Source organism: Carica papaya, chromosome 5 (genome assembly GCF_054855325.1).
Source record: "Carica papaya isolate Zhongbai chromosome 5, ASM5485532v1, whole genome shotgun sequence".
In the NCBI taxonomy this organism is placed as follows: Eukaryota; Viridiplantae; Streptophyta; class Magnoliopsida; order Brassicales; family Caricaceae; genus Carica; species Carica papaya.
In genome coordinates, this window is record NC_142313.1 from 41290797 (window position 1) to 41314667 (window position 23871).

At 34.7% G+C, this 23871-nt stretch overlaps 4 protein-coding genes across 4 annotated transcripts; all 4 read right to left on the bottom strand.

The window, feature by feature from the left end:
- Nucleotides 1-4378: 4378 nt before the first annotated feature.
- Nucleotides 4379-8187, bottom strand: LOC110821156 (PII, uridylyltransferase (DUF2921)). Its single transcript, XM_088221023.1, has 2 exons — nt 8011-8187; nt 4379-7886 (listed from the first exon to the last, which is right to left on the bottom strand). The coding sequence occupies exon 2, from the start codon at nt 7747-7749 to the stop codon at nt 4579-4581; it is 3171 nt and encodes a 1056-aa protein (XP_088077149.1). The 5' UTR covers nt 7750-7886; nt 8011-8187; the 3' UTR covers nt 4379-4578.
- A 2304-nt stretch (nt 8188-10491) lies between these two features.
- Nucleotides 10492-12225, bottom strand: LOC110821158 (putative 2-oxoglutarate-dependent dioxygenase AOP1). The gene is made up of 3 exons (XM_088220013.1): nt 11770-12225; nt 11136-11460; nt 10492-11045 (listed from the first exon to the last, which is right to left on the bottom strand). Exons 1-3 carry the CDS (start codon nt 12132-12134, stop codon nt 10803-10805), a joined length of 933 nt encoding a protein of 310 aa, XP_088076139.1. The 5' UTR covers nt 12135-12225; the 3' UTR covers nt 10492-10802.
- Nucleotides 12226-16371: 4146 nt separating this feature from the next.
- MOT2 (sulfate transmembrane transporter) lies at nt 16372-18062 on the bottom strand. The gene has a single exon (XM_022050742.2). The coding sequence runs from the start codon at nt 17961-17963 to the stop codon at nt 16569-16571; it is 1395 nt and encodes a 464-aa protein (XP_021906434.1). The 5' UTR covers nt 17964-18062; the 3' UTR covers nt 16372-16568.
- Nucleotides 18063-18187: 125 nt separating this feature from the next.
- LOC110821043 (isovalerate--CoA ligase AAE2-like) lies at nt 18188-20514 on the bottom strand. Its single transcript, XM_022050741.2, has 2 exons — nt 20119-20514; nt 18188-19698 (listed from the first exon to the last, which is right to left on the bottom strand). Exons 1-2 carry the CDS (start codon nt 20431-20433, stop codon nt 18259-18261), a joined length of 1755 nt encoding a protein of 584 aa, XP_021906433.1. The 5' UTR covers nt 20434-20514; the 3' UTR covers nt 18188-18258.
- Between the last annotated feature and the right edge of the window lie 3357 nt (nt 20515-23871).

The window sequence follows — 23871 nt, forward strand, 5'->3', positions numbered from 1 at the left end:
GAAAACAGCCGGATTAAAGCACTTAATAATAGAAAAATTTGTCTTAAGAAAACAAATGTTAAAGAATTTTATTAATTTGTAAATGACTTTTTATTAGTAGGGTTGAATACAAGCTTCTTATGAAAACAATCTATGGTGGCATGATACGCCGTTAGTCAGTTCATTCCTAAGATTACATCAAAGTCCTTCATGTCAATCTCTATTAGGTCCGCACTCAATTTCTTATATGTTATATCTATGACACAAGCTCTGTATCTAACCTCCCCCAATAGTGTCCTACTCCTAGGAGTAGACACAAATAATATAGAGTCAACTCTTTCAAGTAATACATTCAAGTTTAATGCAAAAATATGTGAAACAAATGAATGTGAGACATCAGTATCAATCAAAACATGTGCAAGATGATTACAGATAGTGTACGTACCTTGTACCACGTCTGGGTTGGCTGCTGCATCTTGCTGAGTGAGGTTGTAAACTCTACCTTGGATAGGAGGTCTGGCCTAGCTCTGATTCCTCAGGTATTTCCTCGCATAATGCTGGACACTCCCACATATGCAGCAAGTATTATTGAGGCGATAGCAGGGTCAGTCCCCATGATCCCTGCCACAGTGCTAGTAAGTCCTATCGCGTCCTGTTGTTAGAATCTGATAGGGAGTCTGAGTCATCGATTTAGGTCTTTTATTCTGTTGAATAAGTACAGTAGGTGCTGGTCTGCGGTGTGAAGCTGAGGGTCTGAGGTTCCCTACTGCTGGAGGAAAAATGTGAAGGTTCCTCTCTACTAGGTGTGTTTTTGCTAGAACAGCTACTGTTTGATCTTATGACGAAAATTCCACTCGAATTTTCTTGTCTTTTTGCTTTCATCCATCATGCTCTCAGGAGAATACTGGCCCAACTCTAAGAACTTTCGAACATATTCTAATATAGTCATGTCACCCTAGACTAGGTGTACAAACTTTATTTTCTTCAAATGTCCGAAATGCTTTGTAAGGTACTCTACGTTAAAGGCCGTCAAGAATTATTCCCAAGTGACTTGAACGGGCAAGGTGGTTTGCTTAAGTTGCCACCAGCAGCCTGCCTCTCCCACTAGCATATAGGTGGCAAGTATGACTCTCTGTTCGGGAATCACCCTAAGAGTCATGAAGATCTTCTCTGTCTCAGCCAACTAGTACTCGACCTCTTTAAATGAAGATGCCCCTGCAAAATTAGATGAGTTTAATCTTTTTTATCTCTCAATATATTATACCTCTCAATGTAGCTTGGGTCCATCATGGGAGGAACTGAGTCCCGTGGGAGAGGGACTGGATTGTGCTGAGAATGGACTGGATAGCCTTGGGGTGGCACTGGATAATACAGTGGAGGCACCAGATTATATTGTGGTGGTGTCGAGTGATGCGGTTGGGGCACCGGGCTATACTGTGGTGGTGCCGGGTAGTACTGTGGCTGGAGCACCAGATCATACTGTGGTAGTGCTGGATAGTACTGTGGAGGAGCAGGATCGTACTGGGGTGGCTCAACATGTGGCAGCGGGGGAGGGTCAGGTAGCTCCTTTATTTCCTCTCGAGCCTGCTAAGCAGCGATGAATCTCTCCAGTATTCCAAATAGCCGGTCAACATCCTCTCGAAGCGAACCCTCTCGGGCAGCTTAGTTTAGTGGGGTCTTCCTCTCCTCATCTATCTGTACCTGCATTTCACAAGGAATAGTTGAGTGATAATTCATAATTTTTAGTGTTTCCTAAGGATTTTGTGTAAGGAATGATTCCGAGGAACGCGACTCTAATACCAACTGTAACGGTCGGTGAACTTGAAATGAAATAAATTATGAATTAAATGCAGAAGCGAAATAAATAATTAGGGTTTACATTCATTATACAATAATTCAGATTATCCAATAGGGTTATGAGAATGACCCTTTTAAAAGTAATAAAAAATCAAAGAAATAAATGAAAAATAAACAACTAAGTATCCTACTCGCAACCCTCTTGTGGATCGGGTTCTGGATCTTGGTTCTCTTGATCTAAAATGGTTAATAAAAGAATGAATTACACTAGCCCAATAAGAATATCACGTTACTCACCAACACAAAAATAAATATTGGTAAAAATCATAAAAATAACTAATTGAGCTCTTAATTTAAGTAAATTCATTTATCATGAATAAAATTATTTACCGCATACTTACCGTAGTGAGATTTCTAAAAAACCAACCTATAGAGTCGATAACATAAACAATATCATAAATCTCATATGCAATCAGTCGGCAACAACAACTTTCTCTTTTATCAGGCTACTGGTATCCATAGGGGTCCATAGGGATATCTCAACTACGCGTGAACCCTCTTTTAACATTTTTAATTAACGGGTCGTCTCCATACCCCGTCTGATATGAGTATTAAAAGATATCATCCCTCAATACCCCATCCGGTATGAAAGTGAAATGGGTCGTCCCCATACCTCATCCAGTATGAGTGTCAAATTACCAATTCTCGATACCCCATCCGATATAAGGCAACATTCACAGTAGGTTTCCCTATGTACCCAATCTGTCCACCATCTCACAGAATATCCAATAAAACTGTCATTCATTCATCCACTTAATCAGACAATTTTCCATCTACATTTAATTTTTTATTTCTTAATTTAACTGTAATTACATAAAACAAATAATACATGCATCAAAGAAACACAATCGCATCATCATACTAATTTCAGTATATTATCATGCATTCGAAAACTGTAAAATCATGCAATCAGTTAAACATAGCTAACAGTAATAAATAACAATTTCTGCCTCCATTAGTAACTTGTAATTAATTTCGAATATTTTCTAAGTTTCACAAAATACTATATTATTTAAAGTTAAACTTCAATTTCATAACAGCGAATAAGGTGAGGGATTCTTACTCGAATTGGTGTTCGAACGCTAAACTTTTGGCTATGCTTATTGGCAGTCCCTAGGTTCCCTAAATTTTCCTTCATGGATTAAAACACGCTTCAAGTACTCAGAAATACCCCAAAAAGTCCAAAATCAATGTTAGAATCCCTTTTTAGCCAATTCTAGAATTCCAGCACGGCGGCTCCGCCATGCTCTGGCGACGGCATCATCGCCCGCGGTAGCGGTTTACCTCGGATTGGCCGTTTTCAGTTGTTTTCAGCTGATTTCGGTCGGTTTTGTACTCATCCCTGTAAAAAAATACGTTAAAGGGTCTCAGTTAGCCAAAAAAAGTCAAAAAATTGAAACTTACCGGCGGCGGAGTTTTCTGGTGCGGCGGCTCCGCCGACTCACCTTCGTGGTTGGGTATTTTGCTTCGGTCAACTTGTAGAGAAAATAATTGTGATTACAATTGTAAAAAAATTACATGAAATGAAAATAAAAAATGGCCTCATCGGAGTCGATTTTTGCTTTTTTTCGCGGTTTTCGGCTCATCCGCCGGTCCTTTTGCTTTGATTTTGCCATGGAGGTGTTCAAAATTGAATTTCAAGCGAATTGAGAAAATTTTAACTCTTTTGACAGTCGAAAGTGGCTCTGGTACGGCGGCGGTCGACTCCCTTCCCAAAGACTGACTCTTCTTCTCCAGCGGGGGGGTCTGACGGTTAAGGTTAGGGTTTGGTGTGAAGAAGGTTATTTATATCCGTCTCTTTTTAATCTGGGTCGTCTATCGCGTTTGATCTAAACCGTTCGATCGCGTTTAAATAGAAAGCAAATTTGGACTGTTCATCGCGATTTGATCTGAACCGTTTGATCGCGTTTAAATAGAAAGTAGATCTGGACCATTGATCGCAATTTGATTTGCACCGTTCGATTGCATTTAAAAGGAAAACGGATCCGGACCGTTCACACGCACGGGAACAAATTCAGACCATTAGACGCAGGCACACGGATCGCCAGCGTGGCCTCCCGTGTAGCACCGCATCAACGTGCTTTGCCACGCGGCGTACTCCGGTTCGTCGAGACTGCTAACTAGACATCCTACGTGGTATAATTTTATTAAATTGTATTTTGACCCCCAATTTTTTATTTTTCTTTAAAAAACACACCAAAAACCTAAAATTTCACCCCTTTTATCCAAAATTGTTTTTAATTTCATCTTCCACCTATTTTTCTTTATTTTTACATTAAATAAAAATTCAAAATTAAAAAATTATATTTATATATTAATTTTAATTACATTAAAATTAATTAAAGGTGTTACAGTGCCACAAAAATATGCATTTGTGATGTTTCTTTTATAATGATTTAATAGTTTTGTACAGAAATCACAACAATAAAAAGAATTACCTTTAAAACTATAATGCATCCAAAAGGTCTCACTGAGATTCACCCTTTATATGTAAAGAGATCACTGTAATATTTAGTGCAGTTGTTAAAAAGAGTTCAATGAATAACCAGAAGATCATTCAACTTCCATGAAGAAAAACTCCACTAGCACATACAATTACTGTATCATTTGCTTTAGCAAAACCTCGAATTTGCTACTCGGAAGGCAACATATCATACATTTAGATAAACAACAAAAATATGACCTGCATTTGTGTGTGTTACAAACGACGACTTCTGTCAGTTAACTCGAAAAGGTCTTTAACTATTCTTCGTCATTGCATTCTTTGTCACGTGTGGCATTGCCACCAACACCAGATGCAAGCTCGGCTTCAAATGATTTAGAAGGCAACCTCTCGTACACTCTTGAACCCACAGGAAGAAGCTTATACCGACCAAAGGTCAGAATTCGAGTGAGCTTCTCATAATTCCATCTCTGCTGAACATAGACAGCAACCGCAAAAAGAACTGCAGTTGCAGGTATAGCAATGTCCCCTAACTTGGTGTAGAAGTCCATACTTGGGTTGACAAATTCGTTTTCCTCAGCCAAGTAAGGACTTGAAAAAGGAGCATTAATGTAATCATAAACATGAGGGAGAAGTCTGATCATTGTTATTCCGATAAAATAAAGCTTTCTTAGAGGCTTGCAATCAATCTGCCATATAAAATTACCAATGACTTGAGGCAGCAAGAAAAAATCTTGAACAAGACCAATGTACTCCTCGAGTTCGGTTTCCCATCCGCTGCCCATAGAATTCAAGTATCTTTCAGATGTTGGTAGAGGTCTTTGGCTAGTTTTAACAGAATGCACAATCAGAACAATTATAAACCCACTAACATGTATGATCAAGGTAGTAAGAAGTATTCTCCTATCACTTGGGACACGATGTGCTTCCAGAGGAGTTCTTGTAAGCAACCTGATACGAGATTTCCACACTTTCTGGAAAAGCCTTAGAGTTAGTAGGAACGCCATCAATACAAGAAGTTTCACTGCATAATCAATAATGTAAAACCACTGATTTTTCTGGAGATCATAAGAAGTCATTTCATAAGATTCATGAGCTTTCCTTTTGAAGAGAGCTTCTGCCCCTGTGATTAGAGGAATACTATATCCAAGAGCTTGGACACCAAGCATTACAAGAGATATGAAAGAAACAGAATCTGAATCATGCTTCATGTAAAAGAGTTGGCTTGAGATGCAAGCAATAGCAAATGAAAGTGTCAGGATCCGGAGGATCCCCTCAATGCCTCGACGAGAAAGGATGTCTTCTCGCTGCTTCCGGTACAGAATGGGAAGAGTTTGAAGCTTAATTGTGGAAAAATAGAGAGGATCATCTTCATTCCTCTGGCTGGTAATGGAAATTCTTGCTGTTGGATTGACTAACCACTGTGCTGGAAGAGGTGGATAAGCGACTATAACTTCAATTAGACAATCTAAACCAGCTTCAAGATCAATGCTCTCCAATAAGATTTTCCATGCAGCTCGGACATCCCTGCAACCAACAAGGTACATTTTTCCTACCTGCATATCATAAAGACCCTCCAAGAAAAGCACAGAAAAATTGCTGTAATCATCGCCACTAAGCATGAGTTGAGCTGACACATTCAAAAGGAGCTGCTTTTCGGTATATTCAGTTTTAGCATGATAAGAAGTCTCCTCGTCGATGGTTGATATATTTCTCAGAGACCAATAACGCCCAAATAACGAGCCAAGTGAAAGAATCTCCACTTGAATTTCCGTTCGTTCGGAGTGAGTGAAAGTCATAGGATCAGGAAATGCAGATGAATGGAGGGTAAGATCTTCTGAGAGAAGAGAAAGACTGGATAAAAAGTCATCTGCGTCTTCTAGTTTTGGATAGTGCAGAAAGGATTTCTTTATAACAGTTCCAAAGCTGAATGCCTCATTCCTTTCAAGAATGGTGCCAGCTGCTTCCGTTTTTGAGTAACTGTAACGAGGATGTGAGGTCCTGAAATAATTCCATAACTCTGTAGGCTGCACAAGCTTTTCAAATGATAAGGGGAAGAATGTCATGTTATTTTTCTCAATGCTGAAAAAACTCCCTACAATTATGCTTCGTTGCTTTATGGAAAATGAAACGGGTATGTATAAACAGGCACGGGAAATGCAGCTGCTTCCTTCACTGTCAACAAGCCCGAGGCATCCAACCATGCAAAGCTGCCCACTGGAAGAGTTCCAAATTCCCTCAGCAGAAAGAGTCATATTGCTTAGCCCAGATCTAAGTGCTGCAGTATATTGATTCTCTGATGGATGGACTGCTCGAAAAACTGCAGCAACCCTTGCAGAACTTGTGTTTCCACGTTGGTGTGTTTGCTCACACTTGACATTCTGCAAATAAAGTTTAACATCTCTAAAGCTCCCATCTGTCGCCTTAATGTCTTTATCTGACACAAATGGACCCAACTTACTGCAATAGTCATCTGTACCATTGCACCTCCAGTTTGGAGAAACTGTGAGAGCCCCTCCGCTACTAACTTGCTCAAGAATTTCACAAATTGCAACCCCCTTATAAATATCAATGTCACCATTCATCAAACTATCTCTGTATGGGTAAGGATTACAAGCCCTTGATACAAATCTTTCCCTTTCAAACACATATCGCGACAACTTCCCTAGCTGGGATGAAATGTGAACTTTATCAAAGTACTTAAGATTTGATTTTGGATTCAAACTTCTCAATTCCCCTCTTATTGCACGACTAGTCAATGTGAAAGTCTTTGGGTAACGAACAACTAGGAGAATTTGATCATCTTGCAAAAGAGGCGATTGGTTATCAGATGCCTTCACCCATTCCCATGGATCACTAGAATCAGATTCCCTAGAAGGCAACATTGTGTTTCCTAGTAAGCACATTACTCTTTCCCCACCATTTTGTTTGGTTTCGGTGTAAATCCCTTGAAAGAAAATTGTGAGTTGAGTATGACCAGACCATATCTGAAACTGAGGACTTCCACCATATGGTTTCTCCATAAAAGAATTGTCAACTGTTATGCCCAGCAACAAAATGCCACTGACACTAACAAATTTCTTAGACTGATGGGCTCTGTCAACATCAGTAACCCAGAAAGAAGCTAAATTCAAGGGCATTTCTGATGGATAGTTTATAACCTCTCTGTCATTAAATGGCAAGATTGGGGCAGAGCCAGCTTCCTGCCACCAATCTCCATAACTAAAAACCAGTTCTTCTTTAATACTATAAAACCTACTATCTTCAGGTTTCAGTTCAACAGCAGAATTTAGAACAGAAGCACACTGCTTCTTCACTTCATCAAGTCTATCATACGTGTAAGTTCCAGTAGATTCAGCTGTGAACTCAAATTCCAAAGTAGATGCAGCAGAGATAAACGAATTTACATACCCAAAGAAAATCAATCCGCACAATGAAGAAACAAGAACAACCAAATTAACCCTCCACATGATTCCTAATTCTCAAGATTTGTAACAGACCCTCTTGCTAAAACCCATAGAACTTCAACACCCAGTTGCTCAAACACAAATTGGCACACTAAAGCACTTAAATTTTGCTACCCATCTCAGAGAATTGGAAGAAACAGCTGTTGTATATGATTCAGTGACAATAAATCAGGATAACAACGGAGATTTCGGGAAAATATGAAACTGGTGATGAATTATATGAATGAGTAAATCAGAGAAAGAGGAATCACTGATTGAACTGACCTGGTATTAGATTTTGATTTGAGTACTACTGCAAACACTAATGAAAATACAGCGCAATTACTGAAGCTTGGTTGTCTAGGAGAGAGGTTGATCTTGCAGAGAAGTAGTCTTCAAGCCAAGTCTTTGGCGCAACGGAAACTTACGCAGCAGGACTTCACAGTCTTCATTTCCTTTCAATTTTGATGGTTTTACCCCACTGCTTATGTAGAGCGCGTGTCTGTTAATTTTCGTTAATTTGTTTTAATTTTTAAAAAATTACAATAAAAAATTAAATATTAAGTTTACTTAATCATGATTTAATTCTTATATTTTTTTATAATTATTTTTTGTCTTTAAATTTGTTATTAACTTTTTAAAGATTTTATGATTTATCTAAATTTATAAATAAAAAATTGAAACTAAATAAAGTAAAATTAATATAAAAAAAAACTTCCTCACACTGCCAACAATCTATTTTGAATTCTTTTTATTTTTATTATTAAATTATAAATTATTTAGATTGTATTTATTTTAAAATTAATATTTATATTGAATAAAATGATTGAAATAAATAATAAATAATGATGGAACAAAATTATCAGAATAACATTAAAAAAATATTATTTAAATAATTATAGTAATTATTCTTATTATTATATAAATTTTTATCATTTCTGTATTTACTATTTATTTTATAGTATAATTAATTAAATATAATACTAAATTTTATATTAAAATTATTTTTTGAATATATTTTAACAAATATTATACTTTTTTTCAGCTTAAATTTTTTTAACGCAACGAACTATCAAGTACCAAATCGCGTGATTCATTCGTGTCATGTAGCGCGTGGGTGTTGAAATATTAGACATTTAAGATTGAAGATCTCAGTCACCGTTAGCATTCGACGTTTTGACAAAAATCATTCGCGACAATTTAGGGTAGGAGAAGAACGCGACAGCCAAACAGACCCCTTGTTTGGTATAAATAACAATTCAATTTATATTTTAAATAATAATAGTTAAAACATGTGGTTTCTCTTAATTAGATTATTCTCAAATAAATTAAAATAATAATATAACCAGAAAGATCAAGTTTTTAATTCTCATGGGTAAAAAAAGAACCAAATTTGATTGTAAAAAAATGAAATTATGTATATATAATACGTATAATTTTACTTTGATTTATATTTAAAATACCTATATATATATATATGATCTTTAATTCAGCAGGATTTAATCAGAAATCTATAGGACTAAAAATAAGATTAATTTTTAAAACTTTCTCGATATAAAGATGGGTTTAGTTTTTAAAATTTTAGAATCGAGTCAGGTCCAAATTTTGTAAAATTCATTGCAAATTAGACATATTTTTATCTCTATCTTAGTTTATAATAATTTTATAAATGTCTAAGATATATGTTTGATTACTACTAAATTTGAGCAAAAACCCTTACCTAATTTTTTGAATATATACATATAATATATATTCCTTAATCGAATGTTGTATTCAAATTTTGTAAAACCTACCCCAAATGTGACTATAATATGGTAATTTCATAAATGTTTAAAAGATATGTTGGATGACTCCTAAAGTTAAGGACTAACATCATTGTCTTAAGTTGCTAATATAGTGTGTGGTTACAATTTTTTAGTTGCAATTTTAACTATAATATAAATTTTTTTGTAATAAATATTATATATATATAGATTTAAATATGTATCACACTTGATATAAAGATGTCATTCATTTAATAAAAATAATAATGATATGACTCTTTTTACAAATTCACAAAACATAATAAGTCAACTTATTAGTAGATATGAATAGACGAATATAATTTATTATATATACACATAATTTATACACAATTTAGTTTTTCTATAATTTATTAAAAGGAATTTTTAATTTATTATTAAAAATTGGAAGACTTTATATACATTTAATTCCTATAAAATTCAACTAGAATATACTTAAATCAATAAATTGTGGATATCAAAAACATATTTTATTCTTATTTTTAGTCAATTTTTTATTTAATTTTAAATTGCTTTTGCACTGTAAAACTTGCAACTAAAGGTGCTCTAAAATTATAAAAAAAAATGTAAAAACTATTTTTTGATGCTTTCCAAATTGTCGTTTCTTGTGCAAATATGGTCAAAATTATTAAAATAAAATATGTAGATGTTATGTTTATTGAAGATTAATTAAAAACTATTTTTTCTAGATCAATAATTCAGACAAATAATAGTAATATATAATATATGATAATATTATTTATTGTTTCTTATAAAATGTATTACATTAGTTCTTCATTTCCTTCCTCACCCATATTTCTTCACTGGTTCTTCCTCTTTTGATCATGGAATGAAAGAAAAAAAGTTGAGGAATCTTAAAATCTAAAGACAGATTTGAAAACCCATCAAATCTGCTTTTCAGATTAGAAGATTGTAAATTTCAAAAACAAATCTGAGACAAGTAGATGAATAAGCTGTTGAAAAAGAAAAAAAAAACAAGGAACATTTATTCTAAATTACTCCCATTTATCATTTATCAAAGAGGATTGACACCAAAGATCAAACTTATTATACAATGATATATATATATATATATATATATATCAAGTTTACAATATCAACTTTATTACTGTTGAAATAATACAAGTTTTTTGTTAAAACAATGAAAAAAGTTTATTCGAACTTTAATCCAAAAGCATAACAGCGGAATAAAACAAGTTAATAACATATAAATAAACATACATACGATATATAATGTATCTATAAATATTAGGATCAAAGTGGCAGTAGGATTTGTTAAATACCACAATACTCTTCTACAGGATATTCCATCTTCTTCTCGGCAAAGTACATAACCTGTTTAACATAGTCGGGATGATCAAGTGGCTTGTATCGCAGAGGAGTTTTGTGGCCAACAAGCTCATCTGGCACACAAATCACCCCTTCATTAAACATAAATAATCCAATTGAGTATCTTTCTTTGTCTCCATTAGCTATGACTTGATGAGGAGCAGGACGAATTTTGCCATTACTCCATACCTAATTCATTTTAATCCAAAGACAAAAAGTATAAATATTCCCTTAATATATATATATATATATATACATATATTTAAAGCAAATGTGAACCTTGAGTGCTTCGCCTGCCAAATACAGGAAAGATGAAGTCGAGGAAGGAACAAACAAAACCCAATCACCATCCTTAGTCAATAACTCCAAACCATTAACATCACCTTCATGAAGGATGGTGGTGAAAGTCTTGTCTGTGTGGCTTCGAAGCCCTAAGTTGTTTTCATTGGCATTGAATGTTTTATACTTGGAAAAACGCAGAGTATAATTTGTTGATTTTATGAGAGAATCATACTGCTTCTCTGTACCATAATAATCAAGCACCATTCTCACCACCTTCTGATCTAATGTCTTTATGATGTTTGTCACTTTGTATGCATTTTCACTGAACACAAAATTAAAAAATAAAATAAATTTAGATTCATTATAACGTGCTTTGAACTTGAATAAAGGAAAATTTTTAGATAATTTTGTAGTTTATATAATTATTTCTATTTGTATATCTAAGTTGAATACATGATATATAATTATTATTTTTTTTAGTAGAAATTTATTTACTTTAATAATTAGATGTATTTACTTACTAATACCCACAAAACACAATGAATTCATAATTTCGTAAAATTAAATGAAAATACCAACCATTTAGAAAAGAGACGCCAGCAATTGAACAAAGGATTGAAAGTGCATGTACCTGAATTGATGATTTCCATTAGGCCACATAAGGGTGGTGAAGTTTTGAACACCTTGTAGAGTGTCTGCGCTATCGATACCCATTCCTTCGTGTAACTGGTTATCAGAGTAGTAGTCACGACCAGGCCTGCTGCGATTTTTTTTCTTGATTTCTGTGGGGAGATCGTAAAGTTCTTTAACCACATCAAATATTTTCTTACGAAGATTAGGAAGAAACATGTCATGACTGTAAATGGCTTCGAAAAAGCCGTGCTCTTCGAGAGCATTGCAAACTTGTTGACATGTAGAGAACCATAAACTGGTGCCTGGCTCTAGGCCTGCCACGGAGAAATCTATGATGGGGATTTTCGACGAGGCGGCAGCCATTATTTTCTTCTTCTTCGCTTGTAAAAAACCCAAAAAGCATGAGAGACAACAACAACTAGCTCTCTCATTGGCGTTTAGAAATTCCAATGCTATTTATGGAAGTGCGCAGAAAGAGAGAGAGAGAGAGGGGGATTGCTCGGTGCCAACATTAAATGTTAAACAAATGCTAATAATATTTAGGGTTGACTTACTGCTTTTCACGTGGGATAGATATAATAAAAGAAATAAATGGATGAATAAAGTATTTGATTAAAATTAATTAATTGTGTATTCCTTTTAGAGATTAGATATAGCTAATTTATTTAAATCCATCATCCAAATGAGAGCTAATCCTTTTAAAATTACACAGAAAAACACGAGATCAAAATAATAAAAAGCTTGCATGAAATAAATAATTTAAACAGATATTGAAAATTACATTATAAATATATATTAAGATACTTTTCTTCATATTTAAGAAGAATTAGTTTCAAATTTAATCTTATATTAAGTTATATTAAAAAAATGATCCATTATTTGCTAAGTTCCGGGTGCCAGATCTAAATATATCTCTTATATCTACACATTAATATATATATATATATATTTAAGCTTCTTATCATGTTGGAAAATTAAATGGGAAGCAATTAAAGATTTACACAGGAAATCTAGATGAGCTGTGAAGAATCTGAAGAGACTGGGGGAGCAGAGAGGAAGAGATCTTAAGGGGGGGGGGGGGTTTTGGTAAAATCAAATAAAAGTTAGTATTTTCATCAATAACATCTTGGTATTTATATATACATAATTAACGAACTTAATTAGCTAACTAATTACAACTTATTTCTTAATTACATAATAATTAGAACGAATCATAATTTATTGTTTAATTATTCTAATTATAGTTTGTTGAGTATGGTTACTCTACGAGTCATCAAAACTGTTATTATTAAGAAGAAGATAAGAATAAACTGTACATGTAACCGAAAAAGATTTGCTTCTCACATCTTGCGGATTTTCAGAGGAATGGTATTCGTAGGATTTTTGGAGAATGTTCCAAATCTTCATAGTTTTCCAAGAAGAAAGCAGAAAAAAAAAAAGAGTCTTGTGTTCATTTCGTGTTTCTTTTTAGTCTTTTCTCTCTCACTATCGTTACAAGTACACCAAAGTCAAAGCATCCTCATTTTCTTTTATTTGATTTTCCCTCTCTCTCTCTCTCTCTCCTCACACAATAAAGAGAATTAATTAATTTTTTTTCTTTTATATTTTGTTTTCGATAGTTCACTTTATATTTATTTTAGATATAGTAAACTTTACTCAAAGTTTGACTCGTAATTTTTCTCTCCATATTAGAGGGTTACGGATTTTGTCCGCAGCGGCTTTGTACATGATTTCTGATTCACCCACCGTTCTTTTTGTTTCGATTTGGTCATGGAGGTGCTCGAAATTGATATGAGACCTTTTATCTTTTTTGGCGGTCGGAGGTAGCTCCGGCGCGGCGACGGGCGCTAGTCGACTCCTTTCTCCGGCAACTAGTTCTTCTTATTCGATGGGAGGCTGGTGGCTAGAGTTTTGGTTCGGTGTGATGCGAAATATTTATACTCGTCTCCCGTAAATCTAAGTCGTTCATCACATTTGATCTCGACGGTCAGAACGCGTTTAAAGAGGAAATGAATCTAGACCGTTCATCGTAATTTGATCTTGACCATCTAATCATGTTTAAAGAGTGAATGAATTTGAACCGTTTATCGTATTTAATCGTGATTGTCCGGTCGCGTCTGATGAGGGAATGGATCTGAACCGTCCACGCGCGCGGGAACGCTTCCAAGTAGTCCGATCGTGGGGCACGCGGATCGCCAGCATGGCATCGAGTCAGTGTGCCTTGCCACGCGGCGCGCTCTAGTTCGTCGAGATTGCTGGTTGAGCGGTCCTATGTAGCGCAATTTTCTTTACTTGCATTTTGATCCTTAATTTTTAATTTTTCTTTCAAAAATACCCTCCAAACTCAAATTTTCACCATTTTTTTCTAAAATTATTTTCAATTTCATTGTCAACTTATTTTTTTCATAATTCTATATTAAATTAAATTTTTACATATTTTTTTAATGCTAAAATTAATCTCGTCTCAATTTCTGGGCTCGAGTATACACTTTCAAATTCTAATTGAATCAAAGTGATATTTTCGAAAATTGGAAGATAAGAGTGAAATCAGATGAGAACTCTATCTTCATAAAAATTAATTATTATTATTATTATATTCCTCTTTAAATATGAGAAGAAAAAAAAAGTAGATAATAACCTCAAAATAAATGCAATGAGAGAATTATTTAATAACCTCATATAATTATATAACAAAAAACATCATATAATTAATGTGGGGTTGGTAAGTGTTCATAAATATCTTATGGGTCTACATTAAATAATGAGACCTGTTAATTTGTTTAAACCTGAGATTATTTCAATTAATAATTAATTTATCCATAAAAATATTATCTAATACTCTCTTTTCTCTATAATATCATAATTGATATTTTATATAGAGTTTGATTTAAATATGTTTTTTGATATTTTAATTATTTAACATGCTTAAATTATTTATATTTAACATATAAATTGATCAATTATATTTATATTTTTACCTTTACAATATCAAATCTTTTATTGTTAAAAAATGAATTATAAAAAGTTTTATTTGAATTGAATATAAAATTCAAATAAAATATAAACACCATTTTTATTTAAATTTTTATTATATTTCTATTCATAGTTTTATTTAAATATTAGATATCTGTCTGTTTTGCATTTGTATTTATTAATCTCTATGCTCTTAAAAAAAAAAAAGATATTATTGTAGTGTGCATTCACTATAACATACATACTTACAAATTTTAATGCTAATATACACATATATTGATTAGCATTTCAACGTATCATATACTAATATTCTTAAATTATATCAAATATCCTTATTAATGTTTTGGAAAAAAAAAAAAAAGATTGTTAAAAAATTCCAATATTTTATCAATAATTTCCTCCTTCTACCGCAATGCTCATCTCATAAACTCTATTAGCCATGCAAACAAAACTCCAAGACTCCCGGAAATGGAACTATACTCTCATACCAGATTTCACTACTAACTCAACCTATTATATAGTTCAATGTAAAACTTAGTCTATGTATCTTACGAATTCTCCTAACTCATTTGATCATATATTTTCATGAATATCTCATATTTTCTTATAATAAAAACTCTTATATTGGCACAATCTTTATCAAATATATGTTACTATAATGATTTGTCTCGTATTTTTATTTTTGCATGTTTACGGACAACAAGAAGCAGAGACAATATAGAACCTGCTACTGCATTCTCTTTTGGACAAGTTTCTATAATTTGTTTCACTTTGGCCGTCAAATTGGAACAAATTCCATAACTTTTGATAACATATTAGATTTCTTATGTTCTACTCTAAAAAAAATATAAGCTAAAATCTTATATTTAAGACTTCAAACAAATATTCATGTATGCTACTATTATAACAAAGTATCTATATCACATTCAATGTATTCAAAAAATTAGAGCATATTTCTCTTTTACTAAATATATCAACATCTGTGACAATTATCTATGTACTTCGAACAAATTGGATATCAGCTTCTTCTCTGTGTTGTACTCCAAATAACTGACTCTTTGTGTCAACTTTTCTCTTCTCATCGCATGCCTCTAAGCCCTTTCAAACGATTATCACAGAGTTTTGTGAAATTTTTAATCGAATAAAAACCCTAAGCCTGTTTCAAGCAAGCAAATATATATGTAGACAAATATAATGTTAAGCTTCATTCCTCTATGGATCCTTTCCTAATTCTCGGCCCTCCTTTTAATAATGTTTTTAGTCCTCATTTTGATCTCAATTGAACTTGTATAGAATGACATGACACCAACTTTTTACGATGGGCTCGGTGCTTAGGCACCCCATTGCTAAATTTTGTAAATATTTCTTTATAAATGATATATACATACACATATATCTTAACTTTTTATTTAAAAAAAAAATAAAAAATAAAAAGTTGTTCAATTGACAGGTTACATCATTTACCAAACTCAATTTAACACATCTTTTTTCAAAAATTTTTTATCCTATATGATAACATATTTAACTCAGTGGATCATTCACTTTCTCCACAAGTTATCAGAACCAAACCTCTGCTTACTCAAAATCAAGAAAGAAGAGTATTCAAGGAACTAAAGAAGCTGATTGGTTACTACAAATGCAGTGCCACCGGTCAACTGCCTAACACATTCGTTCATTCGATCATTAGTTTACCCAATCTGTCTGATAGAATTTAATTTGATACAAACATAATTTCTCTAGAACAATAAGTAATCAATCTTGATTAACAAAACATAAACCAATCTTAGTCTGACCTTCACCATTTTCCAGGTTTTAGGAATTTGATCAGGCGCCACTGTCATCCGATTTGAAATTGAGAAAAAACCCAGAAGAAGAACATTCCATGCTTCTCATTTTCAGCAACAAGAAGAGCAAAATCCCACACCCAAAACCCAGAGCAGAACTAGAACCGGTCAATGAAACCGCAGCACAAACCAGCATAACAAATGAATCTTCTTTGCTGTTCATGTCTCTCGACGCCATAGCCAATTCAATCCCAGCAAAAAGTAAAAGAACACCCAGAATCCCAATTGGAAATTCACCCAAAATTCTCACGAATGAATTCCCAAACACCAATCCAATTATCAATTTCCCCAACCCAAGAATCACCACTGATAACCCGCTTCTCGCCCCGAATCTATATTGACCCGCTAACCCACCTGCACCATGACAAACCGGCATGGCGCCGAACCAGCAACCCACTAGATTCATGATTCCGACGCTGATAGAAACCTTGGTAGCGGATAATTCTCTTTCTGGAAACAAATCTCCAGACAATTTGCAGACTGCTATCACTGAATTTAATACGGATAGGGGAATCTGAGGAATTGCAGCTCTGAGAAACCCGATTTTCCAATCCTCCCATGTGATCTTCAACACATGGAATTTGGATGGACCGAATTTCAGATCCTTGATGATGGAAGGATCGCGGATGAAACATACTAACAACCCAAATGCAAACACTGTTAAAGCAGAGGGAATGGCAGACAAAATTCTCAATCTCCTGTGTACACGACGGCGAGACGGAGAGACGGTGCTGCTGCTGACGTCATCTTCGCCGGAGAAACTTTCGCCGGAACCAGTGCAGAGTACCAAGAACAAGAGAGCAGAAACAGCGAGGACGAGCCCGTCGAGACCAAGCCAGGGACGGGGAGTTGTGGACTTGGAGGTAACGAAGTCTTGATTGTAGCGAATGTACTTAATGGCGGAGAAGGCGAAGGAGAGGCCCTGGGAGAGCTGGACGCCACGAACAACGGGGAGAGGAAGGAGGCGATATAAGGTGGACATAAGACCGGTGGCGCCAAGGAAGAGGAGGGTGGCTGCGGTAGATGCGCCGGCGGCGGCGATTTGGGAAGGGGAGAGGTGTGGGGATTCGGAGACGGCGACGGCGGCGATGGACTTCATGGGCTGAACAGGCATGGGGAGGCCGAAGAGAAGACCGGTGGAGATGTTGTAGAAGGAGGTGAAGATAAGAGTGGTGGAGAGGTCGAGACCGGAGACGAGAGTGAGAGTGAGGACGATGGGGATGAAGGTGCCGAGGTCGCCGACAGCTCCCGATATCTCGGAGGAGATTCCGGTGAAGTTGCAGAGACGGCCGTGAAACCAGCCGGGCCGCCGGAGAAGAGGAGTTGTGGTGGTGGTTTCATTGGTTGACGACTCGGGATCCATCGAACCACTCATACGATTCAATTAATACTTTTCTTAGTATTATCCGTTGAAAAAAGATAAAGAGCCAATTATTCGGAGGGGCCAGTTTGTATGTTACTTGAAAATGTGTATATATATATTTTTTAAATATATATATGTATTTTTATTTTTTTTTCTGAGATTTGTAAATACATTTATATTTTAAGTTTACTTTTTTTCTTCCAAAATAAGGATAATTGATAATAACAAATATGATCTAAATAAGTATAATGATGTTTTTGTATTTTATAAGACAATGAAGAAGATCAATTATCATTGATATTGCTGCTTAATACAAGCTGCCCATGGCCTCTGCTTTCTCTCTCAATAAAAATTTTTGTATTTTTCCAGTTGAAGTTCTCGGCAAATCTTCGAATACGACTGTTCGAGGTGCCATATAATGTGGTAATCGATCCTTGCAAAATTGAATTAACTCTTGAGAATTAACATTAGATCCATCCTTTAATTTGACAAATGCACAAGGTGTTTGTCCCCAGTGGTCATCTGGTCTAGCAACAACAGCAGCCTCAAAAACTGCTGGATGACTATATAAAACAGTTTCAACTTCAATACTACTTATATTCTCTCCTCCAGATATTATAATATCCTTTAATCGATCCTTTACTTGTATATATCCATCAGGGTGTTTAATAGCAAGATCTCCAGTATGTAACCAACCGCCATTGAAGGCCTCTTTTGTTGCTTTCAAATCTTTAAAGTATCCACTCATGACAGTGTTTCCTTTGAACATAACTTCTCCGATTGTCTTACCATCAGCTGATACGCTTTCCATGGTAACTGGATCTTTTATATCGACTTCTTCTAGTCCAAGATGTTGCATTCCTTGACGAGCTTTTAATTTTGATTGTTCTTCATGAGGAAGAGATTCCCATTCAGGCTTCCAAATACAATGAGTACCTGGACCATAAGTTTCTGTAAGACCATATAAATGATCTACCCTAAAACCTAAAGATTCCATCTTTTCTAAGATTTGTGGTGGTGGCGGTGATCCACCAGTCATTACTTCAACCTTATGAGGGAGCGATTTTTGATCAGTTATTGATGAATTCACAATCATGTTGAGGACAGTAGGCGCACCTCCCATGTGGGTCACTTTGTGCATAACAATATTATCAAATATACCCTTTGGAGAAACCTTTCTAAGGCATATGTTAGTCCCTCCTTGTGCTGCAATTCCCCAAGTTAAACACCAACCATTACAATGAAACATAGGCACAGTCCAGAGATAAACAGGAAATGGTCTAATTCCATGGAGGAGAATTGTTGCCAAGGTATTAAGATAAGCTCCTCTATGACTGTAAACTACACCCTTAGGCCTTGATGTTGTCCCTGAAGTATAATTGATGCTGATAGGGTCCCATTCACTTTTCGGTTTTTTTACTAAAAATCTACTTTCTCCAGTTTCTAAAAAGCTTTCATATTCAAATGCATTAGAAGGTAACCATGTGTCAGATGTGTAGTTAGACTCGGAAATTACTACAAGGATTGGGAGTTTAGCATCTGTCTTTGCTAAAAGATTGAGTGCTTCAACTACAATTTTGATTAACGTGGAGTCTACGAAAACAATCTTCGCATCTGAATGTCTAAGCAGGACAGATACCATAGTTGAGTCATGGCGAGCATTGAGTGTACAAAGAATTGCTCCGGCCATTGGGACTGCAAAATGAAGCTCATACATGGCTGGTACATTTGGAGCAAAAGTAGCTACCTGTATTTATAACCAATTCATCATCAAGGTTTTTCAAACAAAAAAGTTAGAAATTTCAAGGAATATCATAGAAAAATAAACAAATAATCAAGAACAAAATAAGTGAAATTACAACAGGGATTCAATTTGTATGTCCAAAAGTTTTATCACCTAAACATTCTTTTTCATCTGCATCTAAAACCAATATGTTCTTAGTTCTTAATATCAAATCGAAGAACAAAGGAACCCATGGAGAATTGCAAGGCTAAAACGAAACAAGATGCTGTGCTTCTACCCTTTAGAAAAAAAAAAAAAATTCTCAAATACGAGAAACAAAATCACTATAAACAAGCCCATGATCAACAAAGCAAAGAACCCAGATCAGATACGGTAAATTCAAAAGAAGAAGAGAAAATAAGAAGAAGAAGCTGAAAATCTCACCACGTCTCCAGGAGAAATTCCCAAGCGGGTAATTGCAGAAGCAAGCTTGAGACAGCGTTCATGGGTCTGACTCCATGTGTGCCTGACAGGACCATAGACAAGAGAGGTCGTGTGACTGTAAACTTTGGCTGCTCTTTCCAAGAAGACGATCGGAGACAGAGGCGCATAGTTTGCAGAACAACGAATCAGACCCTCCGTTGATTTCCATGATTCTGGTTCTGATTCACTGGAAAAGATGGAGAATTCCCGAGGGCTTCTTAAAAATCTAGAAGCGAAACCTCGAGTAAGATGCCCAAATAATGATCTTCTAATCATTTTTCCCGATTGAGATACCCACTCACTGACACGGCACCTGATAGAAATGCAGTTTTCACGTATATACGAAGTGTAGTTTTTCTCTTCCGTATTCAAACGTCCAACTAAAAACGTCCTTTTAAATTGCTGTAAAATAATTTAATGTATTATCTACATTAATTACCTTATTCCAATTCAATAAATAATTAATTACCTTTTATCTAATAAATTGGATAAACAATAAAAGTCGTATACATCAACTAAAATAACTATTTAAATTATTATATAATTTAGATATAAAAATATGAATTTGTTCTCTAGTGTTTTGAGATAAGATCGAATTAAACTCTTTTATCTTTCGCAAAACGTAGCGTTTCAAAAATGCCACGTGTCACGCTGGGAAATATTTATTACTTGCAACTTATTTTCTTGGTTTTTTTATTTGTCATCTCTTATTTCAATTCTGTCACCAACTAATTCTCTTTGAAGAAAATTAATAATAAATAATTCATTCAATGTCGCTCTAATTTTGGAAAAAGAACAGCAAAATAATTTAATTGCAATCAGATCTTTTTAATCATGAAAAGTTAAATATTTTGACCACGTGAGGTTGGTCAAATTTGCTGCCATTTACTACAACAGTATATATCTTTGAGTAATTTTTTCTTATAAATAAAAAATTATATCGCCATTTTTAATTTATTATAATTATTTTAAATATAGAAATTTAGTCATCAAAAAATATTTTATTCACTCAAAAATATAATAAATTTAATAAAATTAATTTTATATAATAATTATTTAATACTAGATATATACATATTTGTTAGGAATATAAATGTTATGTTCACGATCTAATTATTTGTATAATATATTAAATATATTATTATCTAAAAATTTATTTTAATATATATCAATAATATTTTAATTATCTTATTGTTTAATTTATGTGATAAAGTTTTTGATTAAATTTATAAGTTTTACATCAATATGGAGATTGTAAAGCTCCATAACTTGTAAGGAAATAAAATCATAAATTTATTTATTTATTTTTATTCTTTGTTTTATTTGATTTTTTTATTTAACTTAATTTAATTTAATTCAATGAAAATATAAATAATAAAAATGATAAAATTGGGTAAAAATATTATTTGGACTTAATTGAAATTGATTTTGGAAAAAAGTGGTGAAAATTTGGATTCTGTGGGTGTTTTTGAAAAGAAAATCAGAAACCAGGGTCAAAACGCAATTTAGAAAAGTTGCACCACGTCAGTAGCCACATCAGCGGCCCGGTCAGCAGCCCCGGCCAACTAGAACGTGCCGCATGGCAAGGCAACACTGACCAGGGAACGGGCCACGCGGGTGATCCGCGTGCGCGCGATCGGACGGCCCAGATCCGACGTCGGAGCACGGCGGAGCCGCCGTGCCGGAATTGCGATATTGGCCGAAAGGGGCCCTAGGTCTAATTTAGAATTTTTTGGGACACGTGCAGGTACCAGTAGTGTGTTTCAGTTCCCCAAAAAAAATTAATGAAAAATTAGGGACAGTCTATAGGCGCACTGTAGAGCCGTATTCAGACTCCGAAATAAGTAAGGACCCATCACCCTATTTCCTATCACGGTATTAAAGCTAGATAAATAATTAAACTGTACTGTGTGACTTTATAAATGTATAATTGATTAAGGTTGCCAATGGAGCCCGAGTCCGATACAGTGTTGGTCTGTTATTATTTGATTTAATTTCCAGTATTAAATGCAGCGTGATGTTTGATGTAATTACGTTATAGTCTCGTATGCATGAATTATGGTTTCTTTTATTATAGTTTGTATTATGATGAACTCGATACTGTGTTGTCTTGTCTGGTGTCCATTACTGATTTACATGTTGTGTGTGTTTGGATGATTAAAACTAAGAAAAAGGGCAAAAAAGTTATGTGAATTGATAAGTGGATAAAGTGGACAGTCTGACTAGATATCCTGGGAGATGGTGGACGGACCCGGTCCTTAGGGAACCCTACCGGGAACGTGGTCTCTCATACCGGATGGATTATGGAGATCTTATATGTTTTGGCGCCCATACCGGACGGGGTATGGGGACGGCCCGTTTCACCCTCATACCGGACGGGGTATTGAGGTTCATGGTTTTGGTGCCCATACCGGACGGGGTATGGGGACGGCTCTGGAATCAGGTTATAAATGTTAAGGGTTCACGAGTAGCGGGACCCCTATGAATCCCCATGGATACTAGTAGGCTGGTAAATGAGGAAAATATATTGTTTAATGATTGAAACGCAAAGATGTGGTAAGTATTTTGTTATACAGTTCATATGATTTCATGATGATGATAATGTTATTGTTTTCATATGTTGTTTTATGGACCTCACAGAGGTAAGTGGACAGTAAAGATTTTTATGTTAATAAATGAGTTTATTACAAATTATGCTCCATTGGTCTTTTTGTGTTTTCTACCCACCTTTACTTCCGTGGCGGTGAGATAGTGTGATGTCTTTACTGAGCTGGTGTAGCTCATTCCTTATTTAACTATTTCAGATCAGGAAGACGTTGTTCTCGAGCCCGTTCCGCAGGAAGACGGCGAAGGGGACGCCTAAAGACTCCGTAGTTATATTTATAGTTCTTATTTTCAAGTATCTCTTTTAATTAATTTGTTCTTTTATATTTTGAGCACGTTTTTTGGTTTTAGTGTATGGGATGTTAATCAAAATTTTTATTACGCTTCCGCATTTGAAATTTTTAATACACATATTTCATTCTAAATTTTTGGGGCCGTTACAATTAGGGTTTACATTCCTTACACAATAGTTCAAAATACCCAATAAGCTTAAGGGAATGTCCCTTCTAAAAAAACAAACAAAAATCAAAGAAATAAATGAAAAGTAAACAACTGAGTATCTTATGAGGACCTTCACTAGCTTTTGAAGGGAGTTCGGGTAGTGAACTATTCACAACCCTCTTGTTGATCGGGATCTGGACCTTGGCCCTCTTAATACGAAATAATTAATGAAATTGTGAGTTACACTAACCCAGTAAGAATATCACACTACTCACTGATACAGAAACTGAAAATTAGTAAAAATTATAAAAACAAACAATGGAGCTCTTAAATTAAATAAATTCCTTTATCATAAATAAAATTATTTATTGCATACTTACCGTTGCGAGATTTTCAAAGCCGACTTATAGAGACAATAACTCAAATAACATCATGATTTCATATTCAAATGAGCAAAAACAACAACTTTCTCTTTGTATTTGCTTACTGGTATCACTGGGGTTTATAGGAATATTCCACTATGCGTGAACCAATATCTAAACTTTATCAATTAACCGGCCGTCCCTATACCCGATCCGGTATGACTGCCAAAAATATCATTCCTCGATACCTCGTCTGGTATGAGGCAACTATAGTACCCGGGCCCAGAATTTAACCCGGTACTAATTT

Coding starts and splice junctions, on each gene's coding strand:
- LOC110821156 (XM_088221023.1), bottom strand. CDS start 7,749: ATGTGGAGGGTTAATTTGGTTGTTCTTGTTTCTTCATTGTGCGGATTG.
- LOC110821158 (XM_088220013.1), bottom strand. CDS start 12,134: ATGGCTGCCGCCTCGTCGAAAATCCCCATCATAGATTTCTCCGTGGCA. Junction 11,461..11,769: donor AATGGAAATCATCAATTCAG/GTACATGCACTT, acceptor TTTTGTGTTCAG/TGAAAATGCATACAAAGTGA. Junction 11,046..11,135: donor TGGCAGGCGAAGCACTCAAG/GTTCACATTTGC, acceptor AAAATGAATTAG/GTATGGAGTAATGGCAAAAT.
- MOT2 (XM_022050742.2), bottom strand. CDS start 17,963: ATGAGTGGTTCGATGGATCCCGAGTCGTCAACCAATGAAACCACCACC.
- LOC110821043 (XM_022050741.2), bottom strand. CDS start 20,433: ATGATTAGAAGATCATTATTTGGGCATCTTACTCGAGGTTTCGCTTCT. Junction 19,699..20,118: donor GAATTTCTCCTGGAGACGTG/GTGAGATTTTCA, acceptor TTATAAATACAG/GTAGCTACTTTTGCTCCAAA.